The sequence below is a fragment of the Trachymyrmex septentrionalis genome, unplaced genomic scaffold, assembly GCF_001594115.1.
Source record: "Trachymyrmex septentrionalis isolate Tsep2-gDNA-1 unplaced genomic scaffold, Tsep1.0 scaffold50, whole genome shotgun sequence".
In the NCBI taxonomy this organism is placed as follows: domain Eukaryota; kingdom Metazoa; phylum Arthropoda; class Insecta; order Hymenoptera; family Formicidae; genus Trachymyrmex; species Trachymyrmex septentrionalis.
Genome location: NW_017305673.1, coordinates 717623 through 735855, shown reverse-complemented (window position 1 = coordinate 735855; position 18233 = coordinate 717623). Strand labels below are relative to the sequence as shown.

The 18233-nt window shown below is 34.1% G+C and overlaps 2 protein-coding genes across 2 annotated transcripts in view; both read left to right on the top strand.

The window, feature by feature from the left end:
- The first annotated feature begins 4721 nt into the window (after positions 1–4721).
- Positions 4722–10821, top strand: LOC108751618 (endoglucanase E-4-like). Its single transcript, XM_018491891.1, has 6 exons — positions 4722–4845; positions 7557–7794; positions 7951–8229; positions 8483–8823; positions 9853–10102; positions 10407–10821. Exons 1-6 carry the CDS (start codon positions 4813–4815, stop codon positions 10712–10714), a joined length of 1449 nt encoding a protein of 482 aa, XP_018347393.1. The 5' UTR covers positions 4722–4812; the 3' UTR covers positions 10715–10821.
- A 1296-nt stretch (positions 10822–12117) lies between these two features.
- Positions 12118–18233, top strand: part of LOC108751588 — a 22479-nt gene continuing 16363 nt past the window's right edge. The window contains exons 1-12 of the mRNA XM_018491837.1: positions 12118–12201; positions 12276–12410; positions 12485–12577; positions 12654–12818; positions 13168–13293; positions 13372–13532; positions 13752–13856; positions 13939–14012; positions 14107–14272; positions 14362–14746; positions 15244–15461; positions 15684–15768. Of these exons, the coding sequence (XP_018347339.1) occupies positions 12123–12201; positions 12276–12410; positions 12485–12577; positions 12654–12818; positions 13168–13293; positions 13372–13532; positions 13752–13856; positions 13939–14012; positions 14107–14272; positions 14362–14746; positions 15244–15461; positions 15684–15768 (1792 nt within the window). The 5' untranslated portion in view covers positions 12118–12122. The remainder of the gene's footprint in view (positions 12202–12275; positions 12411–12484; positions 12578–12653; positions 12819–13167; positions 13294–13371; positions 13533–13751; positions 13857–13938; positions 14013–14106; positions 14273–14361; positions 14747–15243; positions 15462–15683; positions 15769–18233) is intronic.

Sequence of the window (18233 nt, the reverse complement as noted above, 5' to 3'; positions counted from 1 at the left end):
CACACACACACACACACACACACACACACACACACACACACACACACACACACACACACACACACACACACACACACATATACACATGCATACATATAAATGCACATTAATAACTCTAAAACGCCTTTTCAGTGGCATATTCAGCTTTTCTTTTCTCAATACCTTTTTAATCCTTTTTCGATTGCTTATAACTTTTTTATTAATAAAGATACCTAATAATTGGTAATATTATGTTTCTTAATGTCTTTCGTTTTAATTGAGAAAAAATTGATTACAATATATGTTTATTTTTATAAAAGTAATAAGCAATCAAATTGGGTTGGATATGTTTAAGTGTGTTATTTCCGCAGTGAGGCGTTCAAGAGTTAAGGTTATATTGTCATTAGTAAAATATGCAATAATGTTTGGAAATCGAGTAATGCTGAATTTTCATAGTGAGTAAATGTAGCAATATAAACAAGTTCGGTAATTGTTTTGTACATTCTTTGCTTGAATCGTCGGCGATTTCGCTCGGTAAGCGCACTGACATGTACCTATCATTAACATGATGTTTTTCTGATATGTCTTCAGATATTCTTTATCGATATTCTATCTCAAGAAATCACGAATAAAGTCTTCCAGAATGAAAGATATAGCTATATTCCTATCAATATTAGTGGGTAATTTGTAAATAAATTCTAAAAAAAGAACAATTTTCCTCAATCGATATCGAATACGCAGACGGATTCTTTGCGTGCCACATAAGTGAATCATATAGCAGTGTTTTCGTCAGAGCACGTATAAGAAGTTACATTCATTACGATTATGTATTATAATAATCAGACAAGAAATTGCGAGAAGCGTTTTGCAATATACAATTTCAGAGACCTTGCAATAAAACGTAAGCCCTGCTCTTAGAAAAAATAGTTCCAATTTAACTTGGCCAGTTGCGGCGCCAATCACCATTAATTCGTCGCGAAGTAGAACGAAAACGAAAGATTCGATAAGAATGTCGTATCCAGTGAAAGCTGTATGTAGCAGTTAAACCGCTGTGCTGAAATTACCCGAGTTTCCATTTACGTTCACTCGACTTCCTGAGATAGTCAATGCCAACGCTATATTTCAATAATTCGAAAGTTAAAGAGAGAGAGTAACACTAAAATTTGTGAAAAGTATTATTGAACTTAAACAATTATCTTAAAAGTTTTTATAAAGAAGCTTTCTTTCATCTTTTTATTAAGACAATCGTATTAAAATAAGATAGATATGCAATTAATTTAATTAATTTATTTGATTGGTTTATCTTAGCATTGTATTAAAAAAATTGCATTAACTCTTTTCTATTCGAGCGCAACTATTTGATATATTTATAAAAATTAGCAAATTAAAAGAAATTTATTTAATTTCTTGTTTTCGACGTTTCTCTGCTTGTTTTTCGCATAAAGAAAGACATTTTTTTTATTCACATATATTTTCTACATAATAATATTCTCTACTAAAATAATAAGATTCTTCTTGAAGAAGAAATCGTTGTCAATACATTAATTATTCAGATTCTACAGTAGAGTCTACATTAGTCACATCCTGATAGGGTTTGATGATTCCAGTAATGGTCTGACAAACACGAAAAATATATTTTCTGGACACATCGACATTAAAACGACGACGATAGTGATGGTGATATAATATTCTTTATGTCATCATATATGCGAAACGAGTAGTCGCCTCTCTTCCCGTGTATCCCCACTTCTTCATTCATTTGGTCACTTACATTCGTCATTGAGCTGAGCTAAGTCAGTTAGTCAGTCAGGCAGCTTATCAATCAGTCGGTTAGTAAGTTGTTCAATTAAGTTAATTAATCAACCTTTTTTACAATTCCGGGATCAATAAATTATCAAATTTCACTGTCAGAGATGATAGTTAAAATGAGACAATATAGTGCGTGTATAATGATAATCTAATCGATGTTTGACAAAAAAATAATTTGTGAAAATAAAAAGTATTTTATTTTGTTGTCTTTTATTTGATAATTGATTAAAAATCGTCAAAATAATAAATGAAATTATTTCGAGTTACAATATTAATAATAAAGATAATTACGACAAATATAACAAAATCAGAAAATACCGAAATTATAAAAAAATCAATGAAATATTCCATAAAAATATGTTAATAGCTCTTGTAAAATTTGTCAAGATTCTTATTATCATTTTTTACTTGTATAATTAAATTATTATTTAAATTAAATTTAGATAAAAACTTTTTTTTTTATTTTGCAGGCAAATTTTTTAAACATAAAAAATATTTCAGTTGTTTAAATCGAGTTTTACAGAATAATACTCACTTTGACTCTTTTCTTTTGCTATATATATAAAATATAATATTATATATGCGACGATTGAAAAGAGTTTCCGGGCGTGTCCATCGAAGAGATTATACTTTCCTGAAAAAACTCACTAAATTACGGAGACTTCACGTTCAACCATTCGTATATATTTTGCATTTTTCCTCGTTCTGTAAGTACGATTTTTTAATAATTTTTAAATAAGCATTTGCTCATATACTTTTTCCTTGCTTTCTCTCTCTTACGAACTATATTCCAGTGAACTGGAAATTTGAAACAATACTATTGCAAAAATAAAAAGAATAAATTAAAATGAAGAATCATTCAAGTTAATCTTAATAATGCTAAATTAGTCTGTTGCTGAATTTTAAGCAGAAATAGAACTTGTTTCAAATTTTTACATAATATTTAACCGGTGGAGGAATGTTTCCGATTAAAATACTGTGTCTACATATATACATATAGATATATGTATACACACACACACACACACACGCGCGCGCGCGCGCATGTGTGTGTGTGTGTGTGTGCTGTAATAGTGTAACGTATAGACTTCTAGTTATGAAATTAACATGTTCAAAGCTTCATAATTATAATTTCAATTTTCTTAAGTGCTGCTGTTTTATTAATGAGGAAAGCACATTGATAGCGTTAGTCTCCGGATTTTCCGTCTTCATGTTTTGACATAAACGATTCTATAATAGCTCACGGCTTGATAACTTATGCAGCACTCGAGCGCGACAGTATCGACATTAATATTCAGTGAAGTTCATTTAATAAAGACCTCAAATTGCAAAGTAATCGTATATTTAGTGTGAATGATATATTTGTGTAGTATAAATTATTATTAACAATTATGTAGATACGATTTGCAATAATTTCTTCGCTAATGTATGCTTTTGCTAGCTTGGCAGGTGGATCGATATTCTTGAATATCAATATAATGAACATACGTATACAATATAAGTCACCGACTTTCTATATATAGGTTAATCAATAATTATTATCGTCTATATATGAAACTACGTAAAAATTGAGATTATCGCTTCGTTAAAGTATGAATCGATAAAATAGAAGATATGTGTATGAAATAATCCACATATAATATTGGATATTTAAAATAGTGCGCAAGTAATATTAAAAATCAGCTGATTTTTCAACTTCAGGCATCATTCTTCTGTCAAATTGTGTCGAAAAGATTGGGTGCTCCTCACATTTCTGTACGGATCGCTTCGACCAAACTTCTCATTCGAATTGTAGAGATAGCGGCGTGACCTGCATTTAAATACGATCTACAGAAGGAGATCGACGTGGTGGACAAATGAAGGGAGAGTGGGAGAATGATAGCCAGACGAAGTTCGAGCGATCGAAGTGACGGTAGAACGAGAGAAGACTGAGTACGCAACCTGTGCACGGCACATTCTATCAGTGTTGGGTACACAAATACTGATGGTAGAAGAGGCAACCTTTGGCCTCTTAACAAATAACGCGAGGAACGGAACGGTCCGCGATCATCGTTCATTCTTGGTCTTCCGCGAGTCTTCCTCGAGATCGCGATGCAGACAGTCGGCGACATTTAAGCCAGTGATCGGCGCTGACTGGTACCGGAACAGCTACGGTGAGTTCGAATTTTAACGTTATTTTAAATGCGACACACATACAGGATATGCATTTACATTTATCACGTCTCTCTTAAAGAAAATGTTTTGTGTATATCAATGCGTTTTTATTTAAAAGGTGTGCCTGTGGTATCGAATTTTGCCGGTTCCAATCTCTGATCATTTGATGATTTATCTACGATGTAGATTTATTGTAATTAGGATTAAATTTGTAGATCTAGCTGTTTCTTTTACACTCTTTTGCACATTAAAAATATTTTATTATTTATTCAGATAATTTATTTATTCATATATGATTAAGACTGGATTGTTTCACTTTTCGATCAATTTCAGCTTACTTGTTCTCGCTCTCATTCTCTCTCTCTCTCTCTCTCTCTCTCTCTCTCTCGCTTTTTCTTTTGTCCATTAGATAAATTACCACATAATTTATTGAAAAGCGGAACAACCAACCCTTATATTGTTTACATTATCAATTATAAATAGATAAATAGATAAAAAGGTTTCATCAAAAGGTTTGGGATTTCAAAAGAGAGATGCTGATTAATCCGGCATTGCGATGCATTTTACAAGACATATTTAACATTTTTCCCATTAATTTCTTTTTGGCTCTGTTAACTGAGAATTTTATTCCTTTGTAGAAACTTCACATCTGTCCAAATTTTATTTATTTTCAGCCTTGAAGAAGAACGAAGGAAACTTGACACTTTGCGAAGGAGAACGCAACGCTTTCGTGTACCAAGGTGTGCAATGCCGCTTCTCAACGACATTGCAGTATAACGGACACACACGAGGTTTCTGAATCGACGTGACCGGCGCGCGCCTCGTCGCGTCGCGTTCGCGCTTCCGGGACGACAGAATCGCTAAGACAGAATGAAGCTCGACCTCTTCGTCACGTGCGTCACGGTGAGTTTTCCCGGCCAATGATTCCTGATGGTCACTCGCGATTACCTGTTGCATACCTGCAGTACCTCATATGTTACCTCGAACACGAGGGAACGCTGCGAATTTGCGGTGAAATAAATAACAACATACTGTAAGTTACAGGAAAAATAATTGCAAACAATTTTTCGCTTGAATATCTAATTGTCAATATTTACCATATTGCTATTATCATATTCTGTCTTTTTTAATAAGGCGGAAATTTTGGAATCATTAGCTTTATACTTGTAAGTCTAACAATTCTATTCAATTATCTTCAATAGATTGTCATCAACGAATTTTTTGAATGTCTTGGCTCTTTGTATGGAAATCATAGTGGGAAATTTTCTAGTTCGTCATTTATTGTCAGATTTTTCACATATCTTGGACAGTCTTTTAATCAGCCCTCGCGTTTTTCCAGTTAAAATTTATAATGAAAAATCTTATTTTTTCTGTCTGAATTTAGACACATTACATAGACACTCAAATATTAATAATAAGTCCAGAAAGCACATTAATGAAACATTGGTAGAATTTTTAACGAAAATGAGATTCCATTCCTAATAAGCAAGAAACGTTTTGAAACATTCCAGTAGTATTACAGCAATGTTGTAACTTGGGAATTCCTATGTGAGCGTGAGAATTTCTCTCTCGGAATTCAACGTTTTTGAAACATATATATTCGAAACGAGAAGAAATGTCTCATTATTCCAAAGTTCGTCAAGCGAATTATTATAAATTTTATTCCAATTTATAATTCGCTTAACGAACTTTGAAGTAGCGAGACGTTGCTTCTCGCTTGGAATATATTGTTTCAAAAACGTTGAATTCCACGAAAGAAATTTTCACGCTTATACGTAGGAATTCACAAGTTTACAATAAGGTCAATATTTGCCGAAGCTATTGACGTTTGTCATACAGTAATTACACGGCCGACGAACTGAGGATTTCATGGAAACCTAGAGAACGCTCTGACGACGAGGAAGCAGGATTAAACGCAGCTGCAAATACGTTTCTTCCTTCCTTCTCAAACATACCGTTTCTCGAATTCACGAATTAGCCATTTTGTTTGTGGTGCTCGTCATAAAAATGTATATATATATAAATCCGAAATGTGATCAGAAAATTAGCTTTTTCATGTAAAATGTTAATAAGATAAATTAATCAAAGATTGTGTTCAAAGAAATATTAAATATATGTTTAAATAGAACAGCTGTAAAATATATATATTTAAACGAAACAGCTTATAAACAGCTAAAGAATTCGCTGAAACAATAACGATTGCAAGAGCATTGAGAATTAATTAATCATGGCGCTACTCTCCAAAATCTTTTTACCAGAAGAGAAGTTAATTATTTTAGTGATTAAAGTAGAATTATATATTTTCTATACTTTGAAAATCACTATTTGTGAATAAAACCTTGTTTGAAAATAAATTACACGTTTCGCAAAGTTTTAATTAGATTATTGCGACCGACAATGCGTTTTTATCTCTCAAACGAAATGTGCTTTAATTTGCTTTAATCAAGGTAGACTGTACGAGAATGCGAGAATTTAATCCCTAATGAAGGCTTTTGAATGAACGAAGATTCAGCTCGCAAATGAATCGCGTTTAAGTCTGTCACGTAACTTGTACGTGTTTTGCGGATTTATCGCAGCGATTCACACGATGCCGTCACGTATAGTACATATCAGTACATATCATAAGCAAAGAACAAAAATGTATGTATATCGTTTTGTGCCATCATGGTTGTTTGACAAACAAAAGACATATGATTGTAATATGCATACAAAATACATACATTCTACTTCGCAAAATATAATATATCTTCTCTCTCTTTTTTCAAAGTCGAATTCCCCGAGCTTGCTCTTCAAGGGGAAGAAAATAAGTGTTTGTACATATCACTACTTTTCAATTTTTATATTTATTTTGTTATTTTATTTATTAAGCATCTTGAAGCAACTTGAATTCTATTATCTATTAAAATAACTGTTGTTGTTCAGAATTGAACTCTCCGAATTTGGAAGAAGACAAGTATTCAGCACTTCACAATTCTTATTTTATCACCATGAATCCTGTTACTTTTAGTTCACGTTAAGCAATTTAAAGTTACTCGAAACGACAGTCATCAAACAAATTATCAAATTAAAATACTGTACTGTAAAAAATATAAGTGCATGGTAATTTAATTACGTGGTGTTAATTTGTGTATAATTGTCACTGTGTTGGTGTTAACATTAACATCAACGTGGAGCTAATTTAAAACCCTATTTGTATCAAAAACACCATTATGATGTAAATTTAAAACTCGCAGTGTGTTAGATCTACTTTATGTTTATATTAACGGTAAGAATACGGTAAGAATTATATAAACATTGCACGAGTGTTAAATTCACACCCATATTATTTAGAGTGTGGAGACGCGTAGCATCACGTTGAAAATTGTTCAAAATTTTGTTTGTTTTTCTGGACACCCAATAAAAACTTATTTTTTCCCCGGAGCGTAAACCTTGATTGCGCAGATTATGTTATGACTGTACTCTACATGGAAAATTTAAGACTCTACACGACATTGTCCTACATTGCTCTTCGTCCAGTACACGTGCACTGAAAATCATTATATACTCTCCCCTTGTAAACGTTCGGTCGTTCAACAATGATATTAAACACTCGTTAATGTATGATTTATCGACAGATTCTGCCGGCAATATTGATTACGTCGACGTACAAGATAAACGATGTCCCGGCAGAAGACGCGAAGGCAATCGAGAATGGGAATGATTACGCCCAGGTCCTCGAGCTTTCATTATTGTTTTACGAAGCACAACGTTCTGGTAAGCTGCCGAAGAACAACAGAATTTTATGGCGAGGCGATTCCGCGTTGTACGATCGCGGCTCGAATGGCGAGGATTTAACCGGAGGATACTACGATGGTAATAAGCCAGTTACGTTTTTCAATCACTATATAATTCGATAAGTTTACGATATAGTTATTTAAATTTAGAAAGAAATATGTCAAGATAAAATCTTTTTAAAATGAAAAAAATGTATAATCCATTTTGCAAAATTAATTATTGTTATTCTGCCAGCTGGTGACTTCGTCAAATTTGGCTTTACGATGGCTTTCACAACGACACTTTTGGCTTGGGGAACGGTCAACTGGCCAGAGGCTTATGACGCCGCCGGTCAACTGGACGAAATTCGCAGAGCTATCAAATGGTCCACCGATTATTTTATCAAGTGTCACGTAAGCGAAAACGTGTTGTACGGACAAGTGGGTGATTTTCCCATCGATCATATGTTTTGGGGAAGACCCGAGGAGCTGAACACTACTAGACCAACCTACAAGATTGATGCAGAACATCCTGGTAGTGTCGATACGTACTTCTCTTTTCATATAATTCGTTTATTTGTCAGGAGATAGATAGAGAAATAAAAAAAAATACATCGAAATATATTATTGCCTTTAATTTTTATTGTATAGAGTATCTATTTACGAGAAAATCATTTTTTCTATTTTTTTTTTTTACACTCTGGACTTATCTTTTCACATTTATTACATTTATTACATTTATTATATATTGCAATCTTATATAATATTCTGTTTACTACTATTATCAGGTTCTGATCTCGCCGGCGAAACGGCCGCCGCTCTCGCGGCTTCGAGCATCGTCTTCAGCAGCGTCGATCCTGAGTACAGTGCCAAGTGTCTCGAGCATGCGAAGGACTTGTACAAATTCGCTGACGTTTATCGCGGTCTTTATCACGAAGCGATACGTGGTGCCGAACGTTATTACGAAAGCACGGACTATGGCGACGAACTAGCGTGGGCCGCAATTTGGCTTTTCAAGGCGACCGGAGACACGAAGTACTTCGACGACGCAATACATCATTACCAGCACTTTCATCTAAAGGAGCGGCCGAACGCATTCTTCTACAATAAGAAAGTCGCTGGTATCCAGGTGAAATTTCTTATTTATATATTATTTTATTCTGAGATAAGCGACAAAAGGGTACCGACATACCTAAGAGAAGAAAATTTAGAGATAATAAAAAAAGGGAAAGAGATGAGAGTATATAGTAAAATTAGTAAAATTGAGATGCGGGAATATGGAAAAGGCTGGGGCCCGATTGCATCAACGTTACTTTGACTTTAAGCAAGGCTTAAAATTCTCTCTATCTCTGTCTTTCGCTTTAAAACGAGACAGAGAATTTTAAGTTTTGCTTAAAGTCAAAGTAACGTTGGTGCAACAGAGCCTAATCAATATTGATTAGAGGAAGACGATGGAGAAGAGAGAGATATATTCTGCGGAAAAGGTAAAGATAATATAGAACGTTATATAAAGGAATGAATTATATAGGAGAAGAGAAGGAAGAGATTATAGATATGGGAGGGAGAACTGCATGATATTAAAGGTATAGAGTCATAAAGAAATTGTGGAAAGATAGAAAGATGATATTGAGAAAAAAGAGAAAAAAGGATAAAGAATTAAATTCATAGCAGATAGGAGGTCTAAATAAATAAAGAAGGCAGGGGGAGAGGTGAGAAAATAAAAAATGGCCATAAGAATGAGGTTGTGAATAAGTACGAATAGAAAAAGAAAAATATAGTAAGATAAGGTAGAGGAGAGGAAATTATAGATAAGTGAATTTAAAGATTAGGTAAATAAATGGATAATTAAAGAAGGTACGCGAGGAAGGTATGGATGAATAAGGAGACGAAAATTATAAACCAAGTTCCCTTCTTGACTATATTATATGCTGAAATTAATAAATTCTATTCTATTATTCTATTAAAATCTATTCTATTCTATTATTTTATTCTAGGAATATATATTAATAAATGTAGTATATTTGTTACGATAGAGTTGTCATTCCCCGACGAATTTGGCTTTAAAGTAAGGAAAGTTAAAAATAATTCGCTAAGTGGTAATATCTTGTTCTCATCTGATATTTTCAGCTGGAATACATTTTTTTCTCGCTTTTTGTAGGTACTACTGGCCGAATTGACGGGACAGTCCGAGTACCAGAATGCCACCCGCGCATTCTGTGACTTCTCGGTACGACAGCAGAAACGCACACCGAAAGGCCTTTTGTTTATCGATAAGTCGGGTACTCTTTCTCATGTTGCTAATGTAGCCTTCGTCTGCCTCGTAGCAGCGGACTTTCCGGAAATCGGCGAACCGCAGGAATATCGTCAATTTGCCAAAGAACAAATTGATTACATGCTGGGTGGAGCCGGTAAGACCTGAGTATTATTCCAAAATATCCCGAAAAGATAAAAATTCACTAATTTAGTTGCGATGAATTATTTTATTTATATATCATAGAATTTCTATTTTTTTTTATTTTTATTTTTTATATCATTAACTCGTTATTAATTATTATGTCATCGATTAAAAATTTTTGTATTGTTAAATATAAATAAAATCTAAATATTTGGCAATCAATAAATACACAATAATGGTAACAAATTTTTGAATGGAAGTTTATCTTCTTGTTTTTTTCATTTTCATCATTGAACTTATGTTTTTTTCTTTTGCAGGAAGGAGTTACGTAGTCGGATATGGTAAAAATTCACCGAAACAGCCGCACCATGCTGCCTCTTCTTGCCCGAGTAGACCGACACCCTGCGGATGGCAGGAATTTAGCAAGAATGCCCCAAATCCGCAGATCCTTTATGGTGCTCTAGTCTCCGGACCAGACGAGGTGGACTTGTTTAAAGATTGTCGCGAGGAGTACGCCTATACAGAAGTCACACTGGATTACAACGCTGGTTTCACCAGCGCACTCGCTGGACTATTGCAGCTGCAATTGAAGAACGTGGATCATCAAAAGAAAATTAAATTGTAGTTAATCGACGCGTAGACGAATTTCCATGTGAAATCGAGGCTGTCATTGATTCTTTGCAATGATATACAAAGAAACTTTTTAATATTAAACTACATTTTGATTTAATTTTACAAGACTTATAACATTAATTTTATATTAGAAATCTAATTATATATTATATATACAAATATATGTTATATATATATAATTTTTATCTGTGAACTATATATTGTTGATATATGCCGCAATATTGCGATAAAACTAAGCGTGTGATATAATAGCTTGAGATAATAAGTATGTAATCTGAGGTTTTATGTCATTAATTTTAAGAACGTTTTAAATTTAATGCAGACTTTTTAAAATTAAATTTATATAGAAAATTATAATACTTTATCTACATATGTTAACAACATTTAATTAAATATAAATTGATAGTATTGAAGCAAAAACTAAAAAATAATATGCGAACGTTGTCAATAGTGTCGCATATAAATAAAGCATCGTTTTGTTCAAAATGATAGGATTTACTTTATTTGCAGTCCGACAAAGACTACAACAATTCAAATGCATTTGAGAATATGGTAACACGAGACTTTTTCAGAAGGTGAAAAAAAATACTTAGATAGTCATTGATCGTAAGTAAGCCTATGTGCGTGCGCGAACTGAGCCACGTAGTACAATATTGATCGTGCGAACATAAACAAAAAAACAAACGGTAAAACACCTTAAAAAAATAATAGATATTTGATATTTTTATTATAATATTAGCGTATTAAATATAATATTTTTTTATTTTTAAACACACAGATTGCTTAACAATTTAACGTTGACAAAATACCATTATTTTTTTCCGTTCTTATCATTCTCTAAAAATATTTAGGAAAATGAATCATCAAATTCATTATTATATTTTTCATTATTGCTTAATAATTATGCAAAATATTGTTTCCACGTGCATTGACTAATGTCAATAAGTCAAAGCACAGTGTGTTTTGTTACTTGACCAGGCTGCGTATAGTATCTTGTTTCTTTAATAAATCATATTAAAATGACATACGTGTCATCGAAGAAGCAAGTTTCCGCGAAGTGAAGACTCTAACTATAATTTTACAAGAGAAACGCAACGAGATAGTAGCGAGAATTTGCGCTGTATAAATTCCCAAGCTTTTCAAAAATAAATATGCAAAAAATAAAGCAAGATTTATTGAACATTCGTGATTTAAGTCTCTTCTTTGATCCGTGTAACATGACAATAGACTTATTCAACGAGGCGTAACGTTAGCGACAACTGCTGTATTGACAATACGCTTTTCCATGCGCTGGCTCGTGTTACAATCGCGCTTACATTACACGCTATTATGTCTATAGCTGTATCGGCACAGGTGCACCATCGCAATTGAAATAAGCGAGTGCTATCGGTGCTGTCGTCATGCGGCGCGAACACATTTTTATCTGCAGTTTAATGTGGCTTCTTCTCTTCCTGCTTTCCGAAAGACTTTTTGCGAGTGGTAAGTTTAATCTCAAATTCTATAAAAAACTTTATATATTTCGCTTTTTCAAAAATTGCGATAATTTGCGACAGCAGAATCAGGAAACGACTATTCGAAAGGATGCGCTCATGTACAGTGTGAGAATGGTAGCCGTTGCGTAAAACGAAGATCTTGGTGCAAGGATCCTCCTTGCCCTGGCATGTTATATTGTTCTAAATCGAGAAGAGGTGAAGTTCGAGAAGATAAATCGCTTTGTCTTCTGTATTACTTTATATCTTTTTTTTAATCTGCCTCTTTTTAGAATCCTTGAAGGGACCTCTTACGTGTGACACTGTTCGTTGCAACAGAGGACACGTGTGCATCATCAAAGTTCGGGGATGTCATTGGGATGAAAGTAATTATCGCATACTGACGGATTAATTATTTTTCTAGAAATGCAGATAATATATAGATCTTTAAAATTTTCTCAGAGTGTAAGCAACAATTAGCGCGCTGCGTATTGGAAAGAGAATATTACGAGAATGCAGTTTCCTGCGCCGGTTTCGAATGTCCGTCAGGAAAACGTTGCATCTTGCGAGAAATCCTCTGCGTTAGTCCACCGTGCAAATTGGCCAAAAGTTGCGAAAATGAAAAAGGTCGCATCAAGCACAAAGGAACAATTAATTTAATTCATTCTCAATCATACTTTTACGTATTTTTTCATAAACTTTTTACGTGTTTGAAATTGTTTGAATATTACATATTTAAAATACAAAATAATTTTTTTAAGCACATTTTGGAGCAATGAGTTTGAATCTGCCGTTAGAAAAGTTTCGAATATGTTCTTGTATATAACTTTGTAACCTAGTATTATTAATTAATATTAAATATAAGTAACAACTTTAATATATATATATATTTATTTATTTTTTTTAAATTATAGTTAAAATGCCTGTTAGAAAATTGTTAAATTTGTATATAATGAAAATAAATAATCGTTTTCAGATGTGCAAACTTGGTTCGATCAATGCAAAAGTTTGAACTGCGCCTCGGAATACGAGTGTTTCTTGCGAAGGCCAGAAAACAATTGTCCGACGTGCACACATACGCCTGATTGTATGTTCACCATCGGTTCGTTGATGATAAAATGATCAAACTATGCTCACATGCATTTGCAACAATAATGATCCGATATAATTCTTTTCGTAGAAGATGAGTTAATCAGTAAATATTGCTACGGTTGGATCTGCCCACGAGCGCAAAAATGTGTAGTGCGAATTGTAGGTTCGTGTAAGGGTTTCAATTGTACCATCGAGCGATTGTGTCATGCATCTTCAATCTCTTCCACTGAACATAACGCAAATAACGAGGTATATCTCTTTATTTAAAAAAATCATTAAATTGCACAAGACTCGCTGTTAATTCTAAAGAGCAAATTTTTCAAGAAAATTCGCGAAGAAAAGCAAAGGATGTCATATAATTAAATTAACTTATTTTCATCTTGTATTCCGACGACGACTTTTCCGTCGAAACAAATCCGTGAGTTCACTAAAAATAGACTAGAAAGACTCTGACAGAAACAAATGTAGGTTTCTAAGCAATCCTCAACCAGAAGAACCTTGGTGCAAGCCGAGAGGGAATTGATTCGCCAGGCGCAGGAGAGAAGTAGGAATTACCCGACTACAAGCAAAAAGGTGGAGGATTTTCTTATATGAGTGGGTTAAAAATTATAAGAGAATTCAGTTGCGAAATTGAAAGATTCGATTATGATTTCAGCCGATTTTACCAGCGACTTTAACGAGAGGACAAAGTACTCACTATACAACTCCTGCGACTCCTGCAACTTCTGCGTAAGTTAAGGATTTTCCATTAACACTAGTATTTTAAAAATATAAGGTGATTATTCTACAAATGCTTTTCTGTTCTATGCGTTTCTTCATATAGAAAGCAAGGGACAGAAGTTTCGTCGATTCATCAACAAATTGCAACAACGAAATCAAATTCAATCACAGAATCATCAACAAACGAATTATATTTGACGTTGCCTTATCTTCGAATTCGATTGTATCACAATAAACCCTTTTCAATCAACGATGACAAAGTTTTCCAGGTATTAATAAACCTATATAACACAGATAATTTCAGCGGTATTACAGCAACATTGTAAGAAATATATCACTTCTAAATTCTTTAATTAAGAGTTCAACTTCTCCGACAATTTTACCCGCTGATGGGAGGAAGTCCGAGCCAATCATGTCGCGTGATACAAATAAATTAGAAACTCCAAGAAATATCTACATAACAACCAACGAGTTCCCCCTTCCCTTGATGTTAGAGGACATTAACTTCTTTGACCAAGGTTATCCGATCTGGATAAAGAACGATCCATATCGTTCGTGGGAAGTGAAGGACGAAAAGGGATGGAGATACCTCGCGCCACAAGAACCGTACAAGATTTTATTGCCGCCGTATGAACCGGTGATCCTTGTCGAAGATATGGGAAAACGAGAACAATTTCTACCATTCTTCACTGACCTTTTTAGCGAAGCGACTTCAATGTCTTTGCCAGAAATAACACCTGCAGGTATTTATGTTAGTTGGAATTGTGTTCTGATCAACGATTAACATCAGAAATTGAGTTAAGAATTTGAGAAATATTAAGTGTACAGCCATTGTCACAAAATCCATTGACAAATTTATGAGACATAATTTGGAGTTGATTTTTTTTCTACAAAAACCATTTCTAAAGCATAAATCACTTTTTGCAATTTTTTCACCTCTAGGATGTTGCGTATCTTTATAACTGAACTTTAAATTTAAGTTGTGTCATAAATCTACTTAAAATTAATTAAAGAATGTAATTTATTAGCTGGAGTTCAATTCATAAAGAGATCTTTTATAGCAGATTACTAATTAGTGATTGCCAATTTAAAAATCAATATCTGGATATTTTATATTCTGCATAATTAAGTTATTCAATTTTTTACGATTTAAATTTATCTGAATTATTAAAAATGATTTATTTAAATAAGATATTCATATGTTTTTTTTTAATTCGTTGTATAAATGTTACTATTTTAGATATTGGAAATTCGAAGACGGATAATACTTCGACGATTGCAGATGAGACTATACAAATTGATTATACAAATATAAGTTCTACAACTGCCAAGATAGAAAACATCAAGACGAATCATACCAACGATGAATCTCCCAACGATTATAGGGTTTTCCCGATGACGGAAAAAACAAGCACGGCTTCGATAAATATTCGTAACGAAGAACTAGATAGCTATGACGTGAGTATGCTTCAAAGGATTATCTTTCAAACGTTTGTACACACGAGAACATAAAGGCTTAGCCATCCGAAATTGCACGCGTATCGAAGAAAGTATATATAAGAAGAAATGAGAAGAAGGCATGAGGACTGAAAAGATACATCTAGATATTTATGTCCTCGTGTGTATGTATTTTCAGTGAATTGGTGTGGCAATTGTTTATTCCATATTCAAACCATACAGGATTACGAGTGGGAACCGTGGTATATGATTCGTGATTATCTGGATCAAAATGAGCCCCGATCAAACCGCAAACAAGAATCCAAACGTCACTGATCGCCTGTAATTGATAATCTGTGTAAAAATGATTCTCTAAAGTTACGCTAGATTGCATAATGTTAAAACAAAGTAACAATAAACGCAAGAAAATAAAAATAAGAATAACTGGGTATCAAAATTGTACAAGATTGTATATAAAGAAATTTCGAAGCTTTACTTATGTTGCGAAAAAAAAAACAGATTTAATTTACCTAAAAATGAAATAGAAAAAATCTCGCATACTTTTATGTAATCATAATGTCTGTCTTCACTGCAACGTGTCATTGATGTTTACAGATATAGAAATGATACGTTGGTCGACATAGAAACGTCCGCAAATTACCAACTTTTCGCCAAATTACGGACGAGAAGAAGAGCCGAGTTTCTGAAATGCGATACGTAGATGGGCGCAATAAAAATATTGCGACATTCAGTCCACCTGCTTCAACGGGGCAAAGTGATTACAGCACTCGGGACGAGAAACTCCACGGTCTCGCAAATTATCCTTATGACACGATATCCGTTCACTACGTTGGCAAATCAAGTCGCGAATACGGAGGATCTTCTAAGGTAGCTTTTAAACGTTTCGTCGAACGGGGAAGGAAATACAGGTATCGCGAACGATGTCTCGATATTTTTATCTTATTCTGGATGACTTGTGAAACCGGTTCCGAATTTCGGTTTAGCAGCGTGATATGCTGATCACGTTTCTTCTCGGCGAAGACTTATTCGACAACGAACGTCCACAGTAATGCTCTCCTACGAGACATCGCCTTATTATATCCGTAACAATAATATGAGAAACCGAACAGTGTACGACGAATATTCCAGTCACGAGAACTATGACAACATCAGCGGCATCGAAATGACGAGATCGTGATGGGAAACGGTACCTTTCCGATCGAGTGCAAAATTTATGGATGTTTCTTTATTATCTCCCTGTCGTCGCTTTTCCTTTTCCTTTCCATAGCGTGATTTTAGAAACGAAATCGTTCGTTTGTAAATACTTCCGCGATTATTAGCCCCAGGGGTAGAGTAAGCAAATATACAATGGCAGCGAGAAATTGCAGTATTTCGCGTACTTTGGAGAACGGTGTCAGGCAACGTGTCTGCGGAAAATGAATTTATCCCTCACGAATATCGTTTCTCTTCGCACTTAGGTAATATCATATGAGATAACCACAAACATACTACTATATATTGTTCTTAGCTTATCTTTCGACTTTTTTGCACATTCAATTAGGAATTTCTTTCGGACAATACGTATTGTACTGGCTAAATTAAACAATTACCTAATTCGACTTACTATGATAGTTCCTTAATCATTATTTAATTTGAGGTAGTATATTATTATTCTTATAGAACGTGATAATTTAATCAACACGAACAATGGTCATAACGATTAATGACTGCATTCTGTATCGTATACAGAATTTCTTCGTCATTAAGAGATTCTTCAGCGGAAGCGTCCGCAATAATTTAATTAGTGCCTACCGGTCCCTCCACCGGCGCGTCATCGCGAAATTTCTTTGTGATGCTAACTAGTCGCAGCACGTAAATTCCCGAAACTGTTCCTGCGAGTGCGAAGCAGAAGAGAGAAGGTAGGAAAGTGGTGGAAGTTGTCGAATATTACCACGGCGATGGGGAATGGTACCAGTCTAGTCGGCCGTTGATCGCGGTACCGCGAGCTACGCTTACTCTCTCGTGCTTACTTTTCCGCGCTGTGCTGCGAGTTGCCCCAGTCGAGCAATTATCTTTCGAAGGATACGGGGTGACCATCCTTGAAAGGTGAGTTCTTTGCCTTTTCTTCTCTACTCCGGTCTTGGTGAGACCTACCAGACCTTGAAACCGGTGTAATTTCGGCGAGTCAAGATATGCTGTACTGGAGATGATTCCTGATATCTCTTCACTCTTGACAGCAAAACCAGGACGGTTGATACGGACGCGATACGTAGTTTCCACATATTCGTGAAATATATACATATACTATTATTATCGAGGAAGGTTTCAATAGATTTTTTTTATTTATTTTTTATTATCATTAAGAAAAGGAAAAAGGAAGGAGAAAGGAACAAAAAATTGTTACTTTAAATTAATTAATTTCGACTGTCTTACATAGAATCAGCCTATAAAATGCAATATTATACTTCAAAGTGAAATGAATTTTTCCAAGTAATACTCATTCCAAATTCGAACGACTGTATAATTATTTCCGTGCATATGCAAGGTATATGAAAATTAATTAGCGAATTAATTGATAAACATCTATCAACTGAAGAAAGAAACGTCATATATAATGTCGCATAAAAATACATGCATTTATAAATATATGTATGAGTGTTTGTATATTTACATATCTGACAGGAAAATGAGTGAAAGGCGTATCTCGTCTTCTTGTCTCTGATACGTGTTACACGCTTGTTGCATGTTTGCAACTAGAAATTGTGTCTCTGTACAATATAGTTAATTACTTAT